The 18,979-nt window shown below is 44.1% G+C and overlaps 2 protein-coding genes across 10 annotated transcripts in view; both read left to right on the forward strand.

Annotated features, from left to right (window-relative positions):
- The first annotated feature begins 2,857 nt into the window (after nt 1–2,857).
- Nucleotides 2,858–11,769, forward strand: mmp9 (matrix metalloproteinase 9). Of its 2 annotated transcripts, NM_001124370.1 has the most exon segments (14): nt 2,882–3,164; nt 3,556–3,794; nt 4,125–4,273; nt 4,396–4,524; nt 4,794–4,967; nt 5,295–5,468; nt 5,748–5,921; nt 7,097–7,252; nt 7,776–7,968; nt 9,276–9,415; nt 10,117–10,267; nt 10,611–10,714; nt 11,001–11,605; nt 11,699–11,769. In NM_001124370.1, coding segments are annotated over 13 exon segments (2,028 nt in total). In that variant the 5' UTR covers nt 2,882–3,029; the 3' UTR covers nt 11,111–11,605; nt 11,699–11,769.
- A 1,120-nt stretch (nt 11,770–12,889) lies between these two features.
- Nucleotides 12,890–18,979, forward strand: part of znf335 (zinc finger protein 335) — a 39,388-nt gene continuing 33,298 nt past the window's right edge. For all 8 annotated transcript variants that reach the window (XR_016483448.1, XR_016483449.1, XM_090185412.1 and 5 more), the window contains exons 1-6: nt 12,890–13,389; nt 14,621–14,860; nt 16,117–16,257; nt 17,470–17,632; nt 17,891–17,974; nt 18,754–18,870. Coding sequence is in view for 6 of the 8 variants with exons in the window: in XM_090185412.1 (XP_090041538.1) it covers nt 14,621–14,860; nt 16,117–16,257; nt 17,470–17,632; nt 17,891–17,974; nt 18,754–18,870 (745 nt within the window). In the remaining 2 variants the exon portion in view is untranslated. The remainder of the gene's footprint in view (nt 13,390–14,620; nt 14,861–16,116; nt 16,258–17,469; nt 17,633–17,890; nt 17,975–18,753; nt 18,871–18,979) is intronic.

Below are 18,979 nucleotides of genomic sequence, written 5' to 3' on the forward strand. Positions count from 1 at the left end.
TAGGTAGTATTAGTAGATGCTATCTAAATTCTCTATCAATGTATTTATCTTCATGATTGTAGCTATTTGGTTCAATGTCCGTTTTCATTCATACTCTTCTGAACCATACAACAGTTGCTGTACATGAATTTCACTACAACAGTTGCTGTACATGAATTTCACTACAACAGTTGCTGTACATGAATTTCACTACAACAGTTGCTGTACATGAATTTGATTATTGATATGTAGGGTCAAACACAGAGCGTTTTTTGATTGGCAGCCCTAGACAGTTACATAGTTTAGTGGGGATTGGCAGCCCTAGGCAGTTACATAGTTTAGTGAGGATTGGCAGCCCTAGACAGTTACATAGTTTAGTGGGGATTGGCAGCCCTAGACAGTTACATAGTTTAGTGGGGATTGGCAGCCCTAGGCAGTTACATAGTTTAGTGAGGATTGGCAGCCCTAGGCAGTTACATAGTTTAGTGAGGATTGGCAGCCCTAGACAGTTACATAGTTTAGTGGGGATTGGCAGCCCTAGACAGTTACATAGTTTAGTGGGGATTGGCAGCCCTAGACAGTTACATAGTTTAGTGGGGATTGGCAGCCCTAGACAGTTACATAGTTTAGTGGGGATTGGCAGCCCTAGGCAGTTACATAGTTTAGTGGGGATTGGCAGCCCTAGACAGTTACATAGTTTAGTGGGGATTGGCAGCCCTAGACAGTTACATAGTTTAGTGGGGATTGGCAGCCCTAGACAGTTACATAGTTTAGTGGGGATTGGCAGCCCTAGACAGTTACATAGTTTAGTGGGGATTGGCAGCCCTAGACAGTTACATAGTTTAGTGGGGATTGGCAGCCCTAGACAGTTACATAGTTTAGTGGGGATTGGCAGCCCTAGGCAGTTACATAGTTTAGTGGGGATTGGCAGCCCTAGACAGTTACATAGTTTAGTGGGGATTGGCAGCCCTAGACAGTTACATAGTTTAGTGGGGATTGGCAGCCCTAGACAGTTACATAGTTTAGTGGGGATTGGCAGCCCTAGACAGTTACATAGTTTAGTGGGGATTGGCAGCCCTAGACAGTTACATAGTTTAGTGGGGATTGGCAGCCCTAGGCAGTTACATAGTTTAGTGGGGATTGGCAGCCCTAGACAGTTACATAGTTTAGTGGGGATTGGCAGCCCTAGACAGTTACATAGTTTAGTGGGGATTGGCAGCCCTAGACAGTTACATAGTTTAGTGGGGATTGGCAGCGCTAGACAGGTACATAGTTTAGTGGGGATTGGCAGCCCTAGACAGTTACATAGTTTAGTGGGGATTGGCAGCCCTAGACAGTTACATAGTTTAGTGGGGATTGGCAGCCCTAGACAGTTACATAGTTTAGTGGGGATTGGCAGCCCTAGACAGTTACATAGTTTAGTGGGGATTGGCAGCCCTAGACAGTTACATAGTTTAGTGGGGATTGGCAGCGCTAGACAGGTACATAGTTTAGTGGGGATTGGCAGCCCTAGACAGTTACATAGTTTAGTGGGGATTGGCAGCCCTAGACAGTTACATAGTTTAGTGGGGATTGGCAGCCCTAGACAGTTACATAGTTTAGTGGGGATTGGCAGCGCTAGACAGGTACATAGTTTAGTGGGGATTGGCAGCCCTAGACAGTTACATAGTTTAGTGGGGATTGGCAGCCCTAGGCAGTTACATAGTTTAGTGGGGATTGGCAGCCCTAGACAGTTACATAGTTTAGTGGGGATTGGCAGCCCTAGACAGTTACATAGTTTAGTGGGGATTGGCAGCCCTAGACAGTTACATAGTTTAGTGGGGATTGGCAGCCCTAGACAGTTACATAGTTTAGTGGGGATTGGCAGCGCTAGACAGGTACATAGTTTAGTGGGGATTGGCAGCCCTAGACAGTTACATAGTTTAGTGGGGATTGGCAGCCCTAGGCAGTTACATAGTTTAGTGGGGATTGGCAGCCCTAGACAGTTACATAGTTTAGTGGGGATTGGCAGCCCTAGACAGTTACATAGTTTAGTGGGGATTGGCAGCCCTAGACAGTTACATAGTTTAGTGGGGATTGGTGAGAGACGGAGAGTTTTAGATGTCATATGTTTGATTGGCAGCCCTAGGCAGTTAAATGGTGTAACACATAGTAGTTATATCTTGAACCTCTGTGACCACTGACTCTGTTGTTTTCCCCCCAAAAACCTGAAAACAGAAAAGTAGAGGCAAACTTCATTCAATAAAATGTTGCAGCTATAATGTATTATTTTAAGATAACAGACGTACAGGTTCAAGTCCATTTTAGGTCATGATTTTACATTTTGGTTTCCACACGTCTTACAGTTACCTAAACCCACCGGCTAAACCTCACAGATGAATATGTCCATTGAATAAGCATACTGTTACCGCAGCTATTTATCTATTTATCTATGCGAGTTATATGTCTGCAGGGGCTTTTCCTAGAAATACAGCACTAATAGAATTCAAAAGATGCATGTGTTACTACAGCACTCGCTGTCGCCTTAGAATATAAGAAAACGGTACTTTTAGATTCGCATTATGTCAGAGTCGCTCTTCTAACCAAATGTCGTGCAATCTTTTGGCTTGAACAAAGGCAAAACATCCTAACGTAATTATTTTGATCATTTCCCTAATTGTATTGGTCAAATACTTCACCAGAAATGTGGCTAAAAAAAGGGTTCATTGATAGGAAGTGATGTACTGGGCTAAATGTGTAGATTAGTATATTTTGGAAAAACCCTAACAACAACATAAAGCCTAGTCCCTGTGGGAGTGGTGATGACTGGTATAGGCAGAGAGAGGGGGGGGGTGTCTAAAACTGAGAGCATAAATACTGAACCCAAAGCACCAAGGTCACAAAGGAGAACGGCAACAAGTCTCAAGAGCCGGCCACAACAAAGAGATTGAACAGCAACAAGAGCCAAGGGAGAAACTGTGCTTTTTTTTGTGTGTTTGTGTGTGTGTAGGCTGTCATTGACTGTCTATCTGGCACATTCTTGCATCTTCTCTGTCACCTTTGGTCTCACCATGAGAAGAGTTCTAGCTTTGTTTGTGTTGGGGATGTGTATGCTGAGTGGATGGTGCGTTCCCCTGAAGAAGTCTGTGTCCGTCACGTTCCCTGGAGATGTCCTCAAGAACATGACGGATACGGAGCTGGCAAATGTGAGTAACCAATAGAAAAATAGAGATTTGATCTATGTCTATGAACAAATGCTTTGTTTGTCCTGTTTTCTGTTCTGAAGACAAAACACATGACGTGAGGGTGGGAGATTTCTTTATAGTCACTAAAGAAATGTGGGTAATTGTCCAACGTCTTCATGTTTCAATGTTTTGGATTACGGCAACCTAAAGGGACACAAAATTCTGCATAGTTGGACATCATTTTATGATTTGCAATCATCTCAAAATTTGCTATAATCTTATCATCGTAATTTATCATCAGAACTACCTGAAGCAGACCTGAAGCATGTGTTATAATTTGACCTCATTTCATGAATTTGCAATGATGTAATTATCAAATAATCTCATGGTATTCATTATTTCCTACCTCCAGAGCTACTTGCAGAGGTTTGGCTACATGGACGTTCAGCACCGCAGCGGTTTCCAGTCCATGGCGTCCACCTCCAAGGCTCTGATGAGAATGCAGAGGCAGATGGGGTTGGAGGAGACAGGGACGCTGGACAAGTCTACGGTAGCAGCCATGAAGGCACCTCGCTGCGGGGTCCCTGATGTACGCTCCTACCAGACCTTCCAGGGGGACCTGAAATGGGACCATCACGACATTACGTACAGGTATGGTGAAAGATGGGATAATACAACCAAAAGACTGCACAGAGTGATGCTCCTAATACCTCTTGGTGCGCTCATGTATATTCATTAGCCCCGTAGCTAAGTGTAATGAGATGCATGTATTATCCTTACAACCCTTTTCCCCGACTGAGAAAGCACATTCCAGAGTTATGTCCGATGCTGTGCCTCAACAGACTTGAGTTGGAAATAGATACCTGAAACGGTGCGCTAATAGCGCATTGCAAAACAATGGCCTGCGATACTATCTAATTGAATCTGTGGATGTTGACTGCATTAGTGAGTTTGACCGTACTCTCTTGCTTTTCTCTCTAGGATCCTGAACTACTCTCCAGACATGGGAGCCTCTCTGATAGACGACGCCTTCGCCAGAGCCTTCAAGGTGTGGAGTGATGTCACCCCTCTCACCTTCACGCGACTCTTCGACGGCATCGCTGACATCATGGTGTCATTTGGAAAAGCAGGTAAAAAGGCTGCTATTGAAGAAACATGAAAGGAAGGAACTGAATTGACCAAACGGAAATGGAATTGACTCCGACTCTGCATGAAATGTATGCCGTTCATTCAATGCCTTGTTATTTTCCAGACCATGGAGACGGCTACCCCTTCGATGGTAAGGACGGCCTTCTGGCCCACGCCTTCCCCCCTGGTGAGGGCATACAGGGAGACGCCCACTTTGACGATGACGAAAACTGGACCCTCGGCAAAGGAGCAGGTCAGCATGGTGTATAGTCAAACCTGGCTGTTTCAGGCAGACAGTATTTCATGGAGCTATGACTCCCCCTACTGTCCATTTTAAGCATTTTCTTGACTGAGATTGAAATGAATTATATGCCTCTGCCAACATCTCAACATCAATCTGTAGGGTTGAATCCTTGAGCTGCAGTGAGCCATTTTTTTTTGTCAATTATACGTATTTAATAATGTCGGACATAGCTATCGTTCACAATTTCACCCAATAAAAACATCACTTTTTTGTTCCAGCTGTGAAGACTAGCTTTGGCAACGCAGAGGGTGCTCTGTGCCACTTCCCTTTTTCCTTCGGGGGCAAGCAGTACTCCACCTGCACCACAGAGGGGCGCTCTGACAACCTGCCCTGGTGTGCCACCACAGCCGACTACGGCAGAGACAAGAAATTCGGCTTCTGTCCAAGTGAACGTAAGATTGACAGTTAATACTTGAGAGGAATGATTGGTCAGAAAGTATTTTAGACAGAGAGTGCTATGACATGCCTCTAATCATATGCCCCTCCCTCTCTCTCTATCTCTCTCTCGATCTCTCTCTCTCTCGCTCCATCTCTCTCTCTCTCTCTCTCTCTCTCGCTCCATCTCTCTCTCTCTCTTTCTCTCTCTCTCTCCCTTTCTCTCTCTCTCTCTCTCTCTCTCTCTTTCTCTCTCTCTCTCTTTCTCTCTCTCTCTCTCTCTCTGTCTCTCTCTCTCTCTCTCTCTCTCTCTCTCTCTCTTTCTCTCACACACACACACACAGTTCTGTACACATTCGACGGAAACAGCAACGGCAAAGCATGTGTGTTCCCCTTTGTGTTTCTCGGGGAGACATATGAAGGTTGCACGACGGAAGGCCGCAGCGATGGATACCGCTGGTGTTCCACCACAGAGAACTTTGACAAGGATAAGAAATTTGGCTTCTGTCCCAACAGAGGTGAGGGATTGTCACTGTCACCACTACCAGACCTGGGTTCAAATAGTATTATTTTTATTTCAAATATTTTGAGTGTTTGATTGAGCCTGACAGGAGTAGCAAATGCGTGTGGTTTTGGGCCTATCCACTGATTCCATTGCACCAAGAAAAATCAATCGAGCACAGTTCAAATTAAATAGTATTTAAACCCAGGTCTGATCGCTGTCACACATACATGAATCACTAGCCTGCCGTCAGTGACACATGTTCGCTAATAGTATTGTGTCTGTGTTATGATAGATACGGCTGTGATTGGTGGAAACTCTGAGGGAGAGCCGTGTCACTTCCCCTTCGTCTTCCTGGGAAATAAGTATGACTCATGCACCAGCGAGGGACGGGGAGACGGCAGGCTGTGGTGCGCTACCACCAGCAACTTTGACACAGACACGAAATGGGGCTTCTGCCAAGATAGAGGTGAGTGATATAGACAGCGTCAGTGCACCTACCGTGCTGACTCAAACTGCTGGCTGACAGTAAGAGACAAACTGCTGGCTGACAGTCAGAGACAAACTGCTGGCTGACAGTCAGAGACAAACTGATGGCTGGCAGTCAGAGACAAACTGCTGGCTGACAGTCAGAGACAAACTGCTGGCCGACAGTCAGAGACAAACTGCTGGCTGACAGTCAGAGACAAACGCCAGTGCATCTATACCTGTTTCAAACTATTGTGCCGACTCGAACCGCTTAGTCAGATTTCCTTTCACATTGTCCTTTCCAGCATGGTTCTAGGTGGATGCATAACCAGCTCAATAGTATGGAAACTGTGTATTATTAGGTGCACTAGCCTGATCCCAGATCTGTTTGTAGCCAGTTAGCCTGATCCCAGATCTGTTTGTTGACAGTTAGCCTGATCCCAGATCTGTTTGTAGCCAGTTAGCCTGATCCCAGATCTGTTTGTTGGCAGTTAGCCTGGTCCCAGACCTGTTTGTTGACAGTTAGCCTGGTCCCAGATCTGTTAGTAGCCAGTTAGCCTGATCCCAGATCTGTTTGTAGCCAGTTAGCCTGATTTGTAGCCAATTAGCCTGATCCCAGACCTGTTTGTTGACAGTTAGCCTGATCCCAAATCTGTTTGTAGCCAGTTAGCCTGATCCCAGATCTGTTTGTAGCCAATTAGCCTGATCCCAGACCTGTTTGTTGACAGTTAGCCTGATCCCAGATCTGTTTGTAGCCAGTTAGCCTGATCCCAGACCTGTTTGTTGGCAGTTAGCCTGGTCCCAGACCTGTTTGTTGCCAGTTAGCCTGGTCCCAGACCTGTTTGTTGCCAGTTAGCCTGGTCCCAGACCTGTTTGTTGACAGTTAGCCTGGTCCCAGACCTGTTTGTAGCCAGTTAGCCTGGTCCCAGATCTGTTCGTTGACAGTTAGCCTGGTCCCAGATCTGTTTGTAGCCAGTTAGCCTGATCACAGATATGTTTGTTGACAGTTAGCCTGGTCCCAGATGTGTTTATTGCCAGTTAGTAAATGTCAAGCCAAACATGACAATGTGTGACGGGTAGTTAGCATGATAGCACAAACAATACTGACACTCAGGCTACAGGTGCAAACCACAGCTGACTTAATGATGTGTTTCTACTCACCCTCTCCTCTCTCAGGCTACAGTCTGTTCCTGGTTGCGGCCCATGAGTTTGGTCATGCCCTGGGTCTGGACCACTCCAACATCAGAAACGCCCTCATGTATCCCATGTACAGCTACGTGGAAGACTTCTCCCTGCATAAAGATGATGTTGAAGGCATTCACTATCTCTATGGTATGATATTATCACCATGTGACGTGATTAGAAAAGGCATTTTCACTGTATTTGAAACTTGATTATGCAATATCACTAGTCAGGGTCCTAGATCTGTTTGTGCTGTCTTGAGTGACACACAGACCTCCCACTGGGCACATACGTCAGTTTAACTTCTAGCTTTGATTTACATCTAACTGTGAATTCAACGTGAAATCAACAGCAAATGTCACCATGTCATTAGATTTAGGTTAAAAATGCCCATTGATGATTTTCTGCAAATCCGATCAGTTTTCCTCATTGACATATCATCACATACATTTTTTTTTTTTTCAACAATGTTGATTCAACCAGTTTTTGCCAAGTGGGCTGGGACCAGGCTGCAATGTCATGAGATCATACAGGATACACAACATACAGACAACAACGTAGCATTTCCCCTATATCACCACGGAGACCAGATGGCAATGGAACAAAAAATGACTATAGTTAAGTGTTGTTCATTTCATTTCATTGCATTAATTTCTAATATCTTCCCACCCAGGGTCCAAGACAGGCCCTGACCCCATCCCCACCATTCCTTCACCTGGCCCTGAACCCAAGCCTGACACCACTACCACTAAGTCCACTACCACTACCACCACACACCCTGTGGACCCATCCCAGAGCCCCTGCCAGATTAACAAATTCGACACCATCACAGAAATTGATGGAGACCTGCACTTCTTCAAAGATGGGTGAGCAACCTTTACACTAGAAGAAAAAAAAGAAAGGTTTCTTTGCGGTTCAACACTGCAACCTTTTTTAGGGCAGTGACGTTAAATGGGTGTGTGCCCCTTTAAGAGCGCACAAGAGTTCAAATCAAATCAAATTTTATTTGTCACATGAGCCGAATACAACAGGTGTAGTAGACCTTACAGTGAAATGCTTACTTACAAGCCCTTAACCAACAATGCAGTTAAGAAAATACCTAAAAAATTAAATCAATAAGAATAACAAATAATTAAAGAGCAGCAGTAAATAACAATAGCGATGCATAGATAATAACAGAGACTAGCAGCAGCGCAAGGGGGGGGGGGGATGCAAACTGTCTGGGTATCCATTTGATTAGCTGTTCAGGAGTCTTGTGGTTTGGGGGGGTAGAAGCTGTTTAGAAGACTCTTGGACCTAGACTTGGCGCTCCGGTACCGCTTACTCTGCGGTAGCAGAGAGAACAGTCTATGACTAGGGTGGCTGGGATCTTGGACAATTTTTTTATGGGCAAATGGAGAGATACCCAGAGAGAGAAACAGAATAGTTATGGGCTAAGGGAGATATAACCAGAGAGAGAAACAGGATAGAGTTACGTGCTTCTACACCTGCATTGCTTGCTGTTTGGGGTTTTAGGCTGGGTTTCTGTACAGCACTTTGAGATATCAGCTGATGTACGAAGGGCTATATAAATAAATTTGATTTGATGGGCTAAGGGAGATATAACCTGAGAGAGAAACAGGATAGAATTATGAGATAAGGGAGAGATAACCAGAGAGAGAAGCAGGATAGAGTTAACCAGAGAGAGAAACAAGATAGAGTTATGGGCTAATGGAGAGATAACCAGAGAGAGAAACAGGAGAGAGAACCAGAGAGAGAAACAGGAGAGAGAACCAGAGAGAGAAACAGGATATAGCTATGGGCTAATGGAGAGATAACCAGAGAGAGAAACAGGAGAGAGAACCAGAGAGAGAAACAGGAGAGGGAACCAGAGAGAGAAACAGGATATAGCTATGGGCTAATGGAGAGATAACCAGAGAGATAAACAGGAAGTTTACAGGACAGAATGCAACTAAAGAAGCCATGGTTCACATATTTCTCCCGCTGGAGTCCCCTCTTACTACTAAGCACAGCTACACCACAACGACCATTAGAGCTAATGAACACTTGTTGGTTCTTTCTAGAAACCATTTCTTCTAACAGTGTAGCCCATTATCTTACAATGTAAATACTAGCGTTGAAATGTAGCTAAATTCATAATTGTGATGTTTTTTTTTGTTGCTGAATCCAATAGGCAATATTGGAGGATGTCGAGCAAGACTGATGGTGGCCTGGAGGGTCCGTTCTCCATGTCAAAGAGGTGGCCGGCTGTGCCAGTCGTCGTTGACACGGCCTTCGAGGACCTTGCGACCAAGAAAATCTACTTCTTCTCAGGTAAACAGAATATACACACACACCATTTTTTTAAATTTAACTAGGCAAGTCAGTTAAGAACAAATTCTTACTTACAATGACGGCCCAGGAACAGTGGGTTAAACTGCCTTGTTCTGGAGAAGAACAACTGATTTTTACCTTGTCAGTTTGGGGATTCAATCTAGCAACCTTTCGGTTACTTGCCCAATGCTCTAACCATTAGGCTACCTGCTGCCCCTACACTCTAACCACTAGACTACCTGCCGCCCCTACACTCTAACCACTAGACTACCTGCCGCCCCTACACTCTAACCACTAGGCTACCTGCCGCCCCTACACTCTAACCACTAGGCTACCTGCCGCCCCTACACTCTAACCACTAGGCTACCTGCCGCCCCTACACTCAAACCACTAGGCTACCTGCCGCCCCTACACTCTAACCACTAGGCTACCTGCCGCCCCTACACTCTAACCACTAGGCTACCTGCCGCCCCTACACTCTAACCACTAGGCTACCTGCCGCCCCTACACTCTAACCACTAGGCTACCTGCCGCCCCTACACTCTAACCACTAGGCTACCTGCCGCCCCTACACTCTAACCACTAGGCTACCCTGCCGCCCCTACACTCTAACCACTAGGCTACCTGCCGCCCCTACACTCTAACCACTAGGCTACCTGCCGGCCCACATCACTCTAACCTTTGTCTCTGTTGTCCCACAGGCACCAGGTTCTGGGTGTATACAGGACAGAGTGTCCTGGGACCCCGCAGCATTGAGAAACTGGGCCTGTCCTCCACTGTAGAGAAGGTGGAGGGAGCACTGCAGAGAGGGAAAGGCAAGGTGCTCCTCTTCAATGGAGAGAACTACTGGAGGTGAGTCAATCCCGAGTTCACATGGGAGGACTGGGTGCTGAGATAAGGTTCTGGGTTCAAGTTTCGAAGGGATCACACGCATACTAGAAATGTATGCATTGACTGTATTGTAAATTGCTTTGGATTAAAAGTGACGGTATTGTAAATTGCTTTGGATTAGAAGTGACTGCTAAGTGGCAGAATATAATATTATTAGCTGTATCATTTCATACAGCTAAACAACCTCCAAACGTAACTGGAAGTGGATCAGAAGAACTCAATGGAGGATTAGATGTATAACTATTTAAGTGTATCTGTAGGTCTGTGTCGTAATAACCAAACCAAATGTGTCTGATTCTTACAGGCTGGATGTGGAGGGCCAGAAAATCGACACGGGATATCCTCGCTTCACAGACCTGGTCTTTGGAGGAGTTCCCCTCGATTCCCACGATGTGTTCCAATTCAAGGGTAAATATTCAACTATATTTCTCCACTCACACCCTAGGCTTTTTTTAATAAGAAACAGCATAAGTATTGCAGCAAACTGACAAGTTTATACTTTTGATAAAGGGAATGACATGGATTAGTCCAGTTCTTAATTAAAGGGGATCCTTATTTGTAATGGGGATGCTCAGCCAGCCTCCTGTAATTGGAACCATGGCAACAAGACACTTCACACTGCTGTGTACCATCGTGTGTACTAAACACACAACACGTGAAAGAAGGTTAATCCTTGTGATTGTTTGTATTGTAGGCAACTCCTACTTCTGCCGGGATAGTTTCTACTGGCGAATGAACTCCAACAGACAGGTGGACCGTGTGGGATACGTGAAGTACGATCTCCTGAACTGCAGTGGCTCTTAACTATGGGGGCTGAAGATTGAAGAACCCTTTCAATAGGGCCTTAGAGTAGGGTCCCATATCTGTTTGTTGCCGTCTTGCCAACTTATATATTTAAATTGAAAGTAATTTAGCAGACACTCTTATCCAGAGCGACTTGAGAATGACGGCGAATGTCTTACGGTACGGTTTGTGTTTATGCAGTACCTTTTGGAAAGTTGAAACGTCACCCCAAAGCTTGTGTTTTGTAAAATGATTGGCCACCTTCCATGTACCAACAGTAGAATGGGTACTTTCCTTCAAACGGCGTGTGAGTTAACAGGTTCCTGTCATTTAACCTAGACTAGGGTCCAGAGAGATATAACCACAGCCCTGAAATAACCACAGCTCCAGCAGAATCGCTTCAAAATCTGTTGTGGCTTTCACCTGTCTCCCTGGCACAGATATTTTGGATGAGACATGAATTTATTTTTATTTATATTGCTCTTCAGTTTTATTTTTTGTGTTCAACAATACAATGTGTTTATTTAGAGTTATTTTTACATTTTTTGAACTGGCTCAAAAGCCAAGTATTTTGCACTGAATGGCACGCCATGGTCTCTCTCACTTAAGTTATTTTAGTATGTAAATCAATGTTTTGTATTAAAACAGAACTGAAAATTCAATAAACAAATAGCACTTCATTATCAGTCCTTGTCTATGTCACCATGTAGCTAGCTAATCATCTAGTGCAGCCGTCTTCCTCTCTGCTGTCAACACAATGAGGCTCCGCATAAACTACACAACAAAACTATAAACGCAACATGTAAAGTGTTGGTCCCATGTTTCATGAGCTGAAATAAAACATCTGCGGACATTGTCCATACACACAAAAGCTTATTTCTCACATTTTGTGCACAAATTTTACATTCGTTACTGAGCATTTCCCCTTTGCCAAGATAATGCATCCACCTGACAGGTGTGGCATATCAAGAAGCGGATTAAACACCATGATCATTACACATGTGCACCTTGTGCTGGGGACAATCAAATTTTAAATTTCTCTACCATAAGCCTCCTCAAGTAATTTTTAGAGATTTTGGCAGTACGTCCAAGCCGACCTCACAACCACAGACCGTGTGTATGACATTGTACGGGTGAGCGGTTTGCTGATGTCAACGTTGTGAACAGAGTGCCCCGTGATGGCGGTGGGGTTATGGTATGGGCAGGCATAGGCTACAGACAATAAAATTGCATTTTATCAATGGCAATTTGAATGCACAGAGATACAGTGGAAAGATCCTGAGGCCGATTGTCGTACCATTCATCCACCGCCATCACCTCATGTTTCAGCATGATAATGCATGGCCCTATGTCATAAGAATCTGTACACAACTCCTGGAATCTGAAAATGTCCCAGTTCTTCCATGGCCTGCATACTCAGACATGTCACCCATTGAGCATGTTTGGGATGCTCTGGATCGACGTTGAAGACAGCCTGTTCCAGTTCCCGCTAATATTCAGCATCTTCACACAGCCATTGAAAAGGTGTGGGACAACATTCCACAATCAACAGCCTGATCAACTCTATGGAGATGTGCGGCGCTGCACGAGGCAAATGGTGGTCACACCAGATATTGGTTCTCTGAGCCACGCCCCTACTTTTTTTTTTTGTATCTGTTTTCCCAGTCATGTGACATCCATAGATTAGGGTTTACGAATATATTTCAAGTGACTGATTTCCTTATATGAACTGTAACTCAGTAAAATCTTTTGAAATAGAGCTATGCCTGTTTTTTTGTTGAAATTCCACACAGCAGAGCCAGAGAGACTGAGCCAAACATCCAGCGATATTAGCCACTGCCATTATGTAAATCGATACATTGTATCATCTAACCAAACATCAAGCTACTATTTACAACTATAGTAGAACATTTTACAGCCATAACTACTGATTTTCCGAAACATTGCAGCATGTTCGCGCTACAATTGATATTGTTACTGCGCCCAGCACGCCGCTCGTTGGTAAATGATCTAATACGTCTTCATCTGGAAAAAAATGTCCTGTAATTTGCCATACGGTGCTCTATTGAAACTAAGATTTAAGACCTGCCATTAATATCATGAAAAAAAAACAAGGAGCTCATTTTAAAACAGCTTCCACTTTTCAGCAAAACAGAGAAATAAGATCCGGTCGGTCAAACAGGAAGTGAGGAGATACTGATGGCGCCCGACTAGAATGGAGGAGCAATTATCGCGTACAACTTCTTATACAGTTTTGTCGTGTCTACTAAGTCATAAACAAATTCAACTCGCAATACACAGTAAGTAAAAATCTCAAGGAATCTCGTGTTATATAGATACATTAATAAAATTTTCTTCAGGGACGGACGTTGGACGGTCTGTTTTTTTTTTACTGAGGCCCTCGAGGTCCCTCCGCCTTAGTAGGTTTTAGAATGCCTGAATGCAAAAACGTGGGCTCGCAGAGCAGGCAGGAGAGAGGGCAGCTAGGCCTGTTGAAATCCATAAAGATGGGTCGTTGCTAGCTCACACGCTGAACTCAAGTTGTGTTTAGTTAGAGTTGTCAACATACACAAATAAACAATAAGGACTGTTTGCGCTATTATTTCAACCACGAAGTATATAACTATGCCACTGATCTTGTTGCATGTTGATGTGCAACCTCACGTCAGCAGCTTTATTAGCAGGATCTGAACGGCTTGTCCGAGAGCCTTGTTGTCTTCCCAGAAAAACTACTATTACTAGTTTAGCTACTAGATAGTATATTTGCCTCTAAAGGTCACCAATGTGCTGTCTAAGCGCAAAGAAGAAGGAAACCACGTCCAGCGCAATTTACATTTACAGTTAGCGATGAAGCTAGCAAGCTCTCCAATACAGTGTTCCATCTAGTGTCAGTAATATTTACCTCTACACTGACTTCTCTAATGAACCTCAGAAATGCTACTCTACAGAAACTCCTTAAACTTATTTGCAATAATCTGCAATTCACACAATCAATATCCAATAAAAGGTACACACATTTTGTGTAAAAGCACACTAATGAAATAGTATGAAAGTTAAACTGGTATCCATCATCATGTCTCAGTCTCAATAATGTCTCTGTAGTGTGGCATTGCATCTTAGTGCTAGAGGCATCACTACAGACCCTGGTTCGATTCCAGGCTGTAACACAACCGGCCGTGATTGGGAGTCCCACCGGGGCGGTGCACAATTGGCCCAGCGTTGTGTAGGTTAGGGTTTGGCATGATGTTGACAATACCAAGGTTGTGGGTTTGATTCCCTCACACTGAACATGTGCCACTCATAAGTCCCGTGTGTCTCAGTTGGTAAAGTATGGTGTTTGCAATGCCAGGGTTGTGGCCTTGATTCCCCACTGGGGACCGGTATGAAAATGAACATACTCACTACTGTATATTGCTCTGGATAAGAGCGTCTACTAAATTACTAAAACAAACATATTTTTTTGGGGGGGGAGTCTGGGGAAAATGCAGTTCTATTCTTGAAGCTTAATGACCATATTATTTTCTATGCTAGATGGAAGGGGAGATAGAGGTGGAGAGCAGCAGTGATGTGGGTCCGTCGGGGTCCGGGATGGAGGAGCCGTCGGAGAGCGGTATGGGCATGGAGTCGTCGGAGGCCATGTCTGCAGACAGCAGCGACGCAGCGGCACCACACGCCTCACGCCACCACAGCCAGCACCGCCATGGGCACGGTCACCATGGCCAGGCCCCAGAGTCAGACTGCCATGTGGGACAAAGCTCAGAGGGTATCCCGGTAAGAACAGCACCACTATGTGAACTGTTCAGAATCCTCAAACTTTATTGGTATTCAACATCAAATCAAATTGTATTCGTTACATGCACATGCTTGGTAAACAACGGGTGTGGACTAACAGGGAAATGCTTACTTACGGGCCCTTCCCAACAATGCAGAGTGAAAGAAAATAGAGAAATAATAGAAAAGTAAAACATTGATGCACAACGTGTAACTATAACTTGGCTATGTACACAGGGTACCAGTACAGAGTCGATGTGCAGGGATATGAGGTAAATGAGGTACATATAACTAGGAATACATTGACAGATAGTAAACAGTAGCAGCAGTGTATGTGATGAGTCACAAAAAGTTTGTGCAAAAAGGGTCAATGCAGATAGTTAACCAAATAGCTAACCTAACAACTATTAGCAGTCTTATGGCTTGGGGGTAGAAGCTGTTCAGGGTCCTGTTGGTTCCAGACTTGGAACCAACAGGACCAGACTTGCGTAGTCTGGAGTTCCAGACTTGCGGAGAAAACAGTCTATGACTTGGCTGAAGTCTGCAACCATTTTTAGGGCCTTCCTCTGACACCGCCAGGTATAGAGGTCCTGGATGGCAGGAAGCTCGGCCCTAGTGATGTACTGGGCCATGCGCACTACCCTCTGTAGCGCCTTGCGGTCTGATGCCGAGCAGCTGCCATACCAGGAGGTGATGCAACCAGTCACGATGCTCTCAATGGTGCAGCTGTATAACTTTTTGAGTATCTGAGGACACATGCCAAATCTTTTCAGCCTCCTGAGGGGGAATAGGCTTTGTTGTGCTTTTTTCACAACTATGTTGGTGTGTTTGGACCATGATAGATCCTACAAGAGATAAAAACTTTTCATCTGTAATGGTAATACAAGGGAAGCCTGTGTGTTTGGACCATGATAGATCCTACAAGAGATACAAACTTTTCATCTGTAATGGTAATACAAGGGAAGCCTGTGTGTTTGGACCATGATAGATCCTACAAGAGATAAAAACTTTTCATCTGTAATTCACAAGGGAAGCCTGTGTGTTTGGACCATGATAGATCCTACAAGAGATAAAAACTTTTCATCTGTAATTCACAAGGGAAGCCTGTGTGTTTGCGATGATAATCATAATACATTTTAATAAAGCGCTTTTCAAGAATCCAAAGACTGTTCAGTGTTTGAATGGCTCGGTAGGGTCTCTGGTAATACGTTTCAGTTAGTCTCCATCTCCCCTCACGCTTGTTTCTGTGTTTCCAGGCGTTCTTACCAGAGACCAGCTCCAGTACAGACGTCACCCACCACAGAGCCACCGTCCACCTCCCGGACTCCTCCTCTGTGGCCCAGTCCACCAGCGTCTCCACCGTAACCCAGTCCATCCTGGTGTCCGGGTCGGCCCAGGTGAGCATCTCTAATATTCAAGAGCACCCTGGTTGACCCCCATAGCCAGCCTAGGTACCGGCCGGCCTAGCTGCCGTACTAGCTACCGGCCGTACTAGCTACGAGCCGTATTTGACAGGCAACAGGTGGCAGCCCACGCCGGTCAACAGGCAGAGCTAACTGAGCTAGAGATAATATTTAACACTGCTTACTGCATTGCCAAAGGCGATGGCTTTTACCAAATTCAGACCCATGTTACTTACCCAGAAAAATTATGAATTACAAATCAACCCACTCGTATGGAAACGAGTGGTCTTCCGTTAAACATTATCGGCACCATAGCGGACACTATCCGGGAAGAGGGTTAGTGCTATCCGGGATCGTTGGGATGTCCCTACTCTAACCATAAAACCAAGTCGTTTTTTTTTTTTTTAGCTTTTAGCTAGTCTTGTGATGCATTCTACATCAAAGCTAACAACTGATGACAATTTAAGAATAATAGGGACAGTCATTTGCAGTTAAAAAAATATATATTTTCTGTGCTCCTTACTTTTTGAGTGTAGTATTACACTCATATTACTCATATTACATAGTATTACACTCATATTACATAGTATTACACTCATATTACATAGTATTACACTCATATTACATAGTATTACACTCATATTACATAGTATTACACTCATATTACATAGTATTACACTCATATTACATAGTATTACACTCATATTACATAGTATTACACTCATATTACATAGTATTACACTCATATTACATAGTATTACACTCATATTACATAGTATTACACTCATATTACATAGTATTACACTCATATTACATAGTATTACACTCATATTACATAGTATTACACTCATATTACATAGTATTACATTCATATTACATAGTATTACACTCATATTACATAGTATTACACTCATATTACATAGTATTACACTCATATTACATAGTATTACACTCATATTACATAGTATTACATTCATATTACATAGTATTACACTCATATTACATAGTATTACACTCATATTACATAGTATTACACTCATATTACATAGTATTACATTCATATTACATAGTATTACACTCTCCCTTGTCTTTTCTTCTTCCCTAACATTGATTTGGCTAATAGTTGTGTTGAATGTCACTGACTAAGTCGCTTTGGTATAAAAAAAAAAGCGTCTGCTAAACGGCATACCGTATGTTGTATTACAGGTGACAGTCCACTCCAGTGCAGTGGTGTCAGACTGCGGGGGCATGATGGTGTCAGACTGCGGGGGCATGATGGTGTCAGACTGCACAGCCTCTACCTCCTCGGACCTGGGATCAGCCATAGACAAGATCATAGAGTCCACCATCGGACCTGACATCATGAACGGTGAGGGAATGAAAACCTTTGCCCCCCCCCCCCCCCTCCCAACGAAGGAAATTTGATTCCTAGTAATCATGAAAATATATATATAGAACAATAGACACAAACGTAACAAACCATGTGAGTACAAATACACCATTCAGGTCAATTATTATTATTATTTTTTTTTTAAGGACTTGGGTTGGTGTGATTCCTTTGTGGAGAACTGACCACACACTGTAACCTGTCCATCACAGCCAATATCTATGTATCACTGTTCTCCAGGATGTATAGCAGTGACCAGTGCAGAGGATGGAGCTGCAGAGACCAGCGAGGGGCAGTATTTAATACTACAAGGACCAGACGATGGTGAGCTTTTCTCTGAGGACTCTTTGGTATCGACTGTAGCTGTTAGGTCTTCCAAGTAGCACACTATATTACAGCAGTGGGTTTGGAGCAGTGGTTCCCAAACGGGTTTAGAGCAGTGGTTCCCAAACGGGTTTAGAGCAGTGGTTCCCAAATGGGTTTAGAGTAGTGGTTCCCAAACGGGTTTGGAGCAGTGGTTGGTTCCCAAATGGGTTTAGAGTTTGGGAACCACTGTGGGAAAGGGTCGGCAGGGGGGTCGCAAGCGAAATTGGGTAGTGCATCATCATTTTTAACTTGTCAGAAATGTCTACATCAACTAGCCCATGTCAGCTAACATTTTTGAGCTAGGTTTTTTAGCCCATAGATTTTGTTATAATGTTTGAGTAACTCAAGTATCACATGAACACATAATACATGGCAAAAATGTGTATATTACAGGAATTATGTTTTAAAACGGCAACATTTTATCTGCACCCCATGACACATTTGTAGAATTGAAAGAAATGAGATTTAAACCTGATACATTTTCTCTCCGCCAACAAGAAGGGTAAACAGTTTGTGTCATGAACAGTGCTTGTGCCCATACAAATAGACGTGGCGCGTGCAGGGAGGGGGCGCAGGTTGTTCCCCAATGCTGGAATGGGGGGGGGGGGGGTGTCTGAGTGCAATATGTTTTGGAAACTCTTATTTAGAGAACCAATGTTTCAGCAGCCAGTACGTTGTACATAGGAAAGTACATTTAGTTTTTTCAAGGGAACACAACATGCCTGTTTTCTTTCCAGGGGCCCCTATGGTAGCCCACATGTCGTCCTCGGCTCTGTCCAGCCATCACCGCATCGCCATCGAGGCTCTGGGAGAGGGTCCTACCTCCACCTGTCACGACCAGGGAGACATGCAGGGTATTAAATATACAACCTATGCCAGTGTTTGGTCATTGTAAAGTTAGTTTTTTTTTAAATGTTTTATGAAAGAAAAGCTTCATAAAGACTTCAAGTGAGTGCTATCCCT

Source organism: Oncorhynchus mykiss, chromosome 9, assembly GCF_057628025.1.
Source record: "Oncorhynchus mykiss isolate SJ-2025 chromosome 9, ASM5762802v1, whole genome shotgun sequence".
Lineage (NCBI taxonomy): Eukaryota > Metazoa > Chordata > Actinopteri > Salmoniformes > Salmonidae > Oncorhynchus > Oncorhynchus mykiss.

Excerpts from the sequence above, each read along its gene's own strand:
- mmp9 (XM_036986917.2), top strand. The coding sequence starts at position 3,030 with ATGAGAAGAGTTCTAGCTTTGTTTGTGTTGGGGATGTGTATGCTGAGT. Across the intron at positions 7,253-7,775 it reads AGGCATTCACTATCTCTATG|GGTCCAAGACAGGCCCTGAC; the intron begins GTATGATATTAT and ends CTTCCCACCCAG. Across the intron at positions 10,268-10,610 it reads AATGGAGAGAACTACTGGAG|GCTGGATGTGGAGGGCCAGA; the intron begins GTGAGTCAATCC and ends TGATTCTTACAG.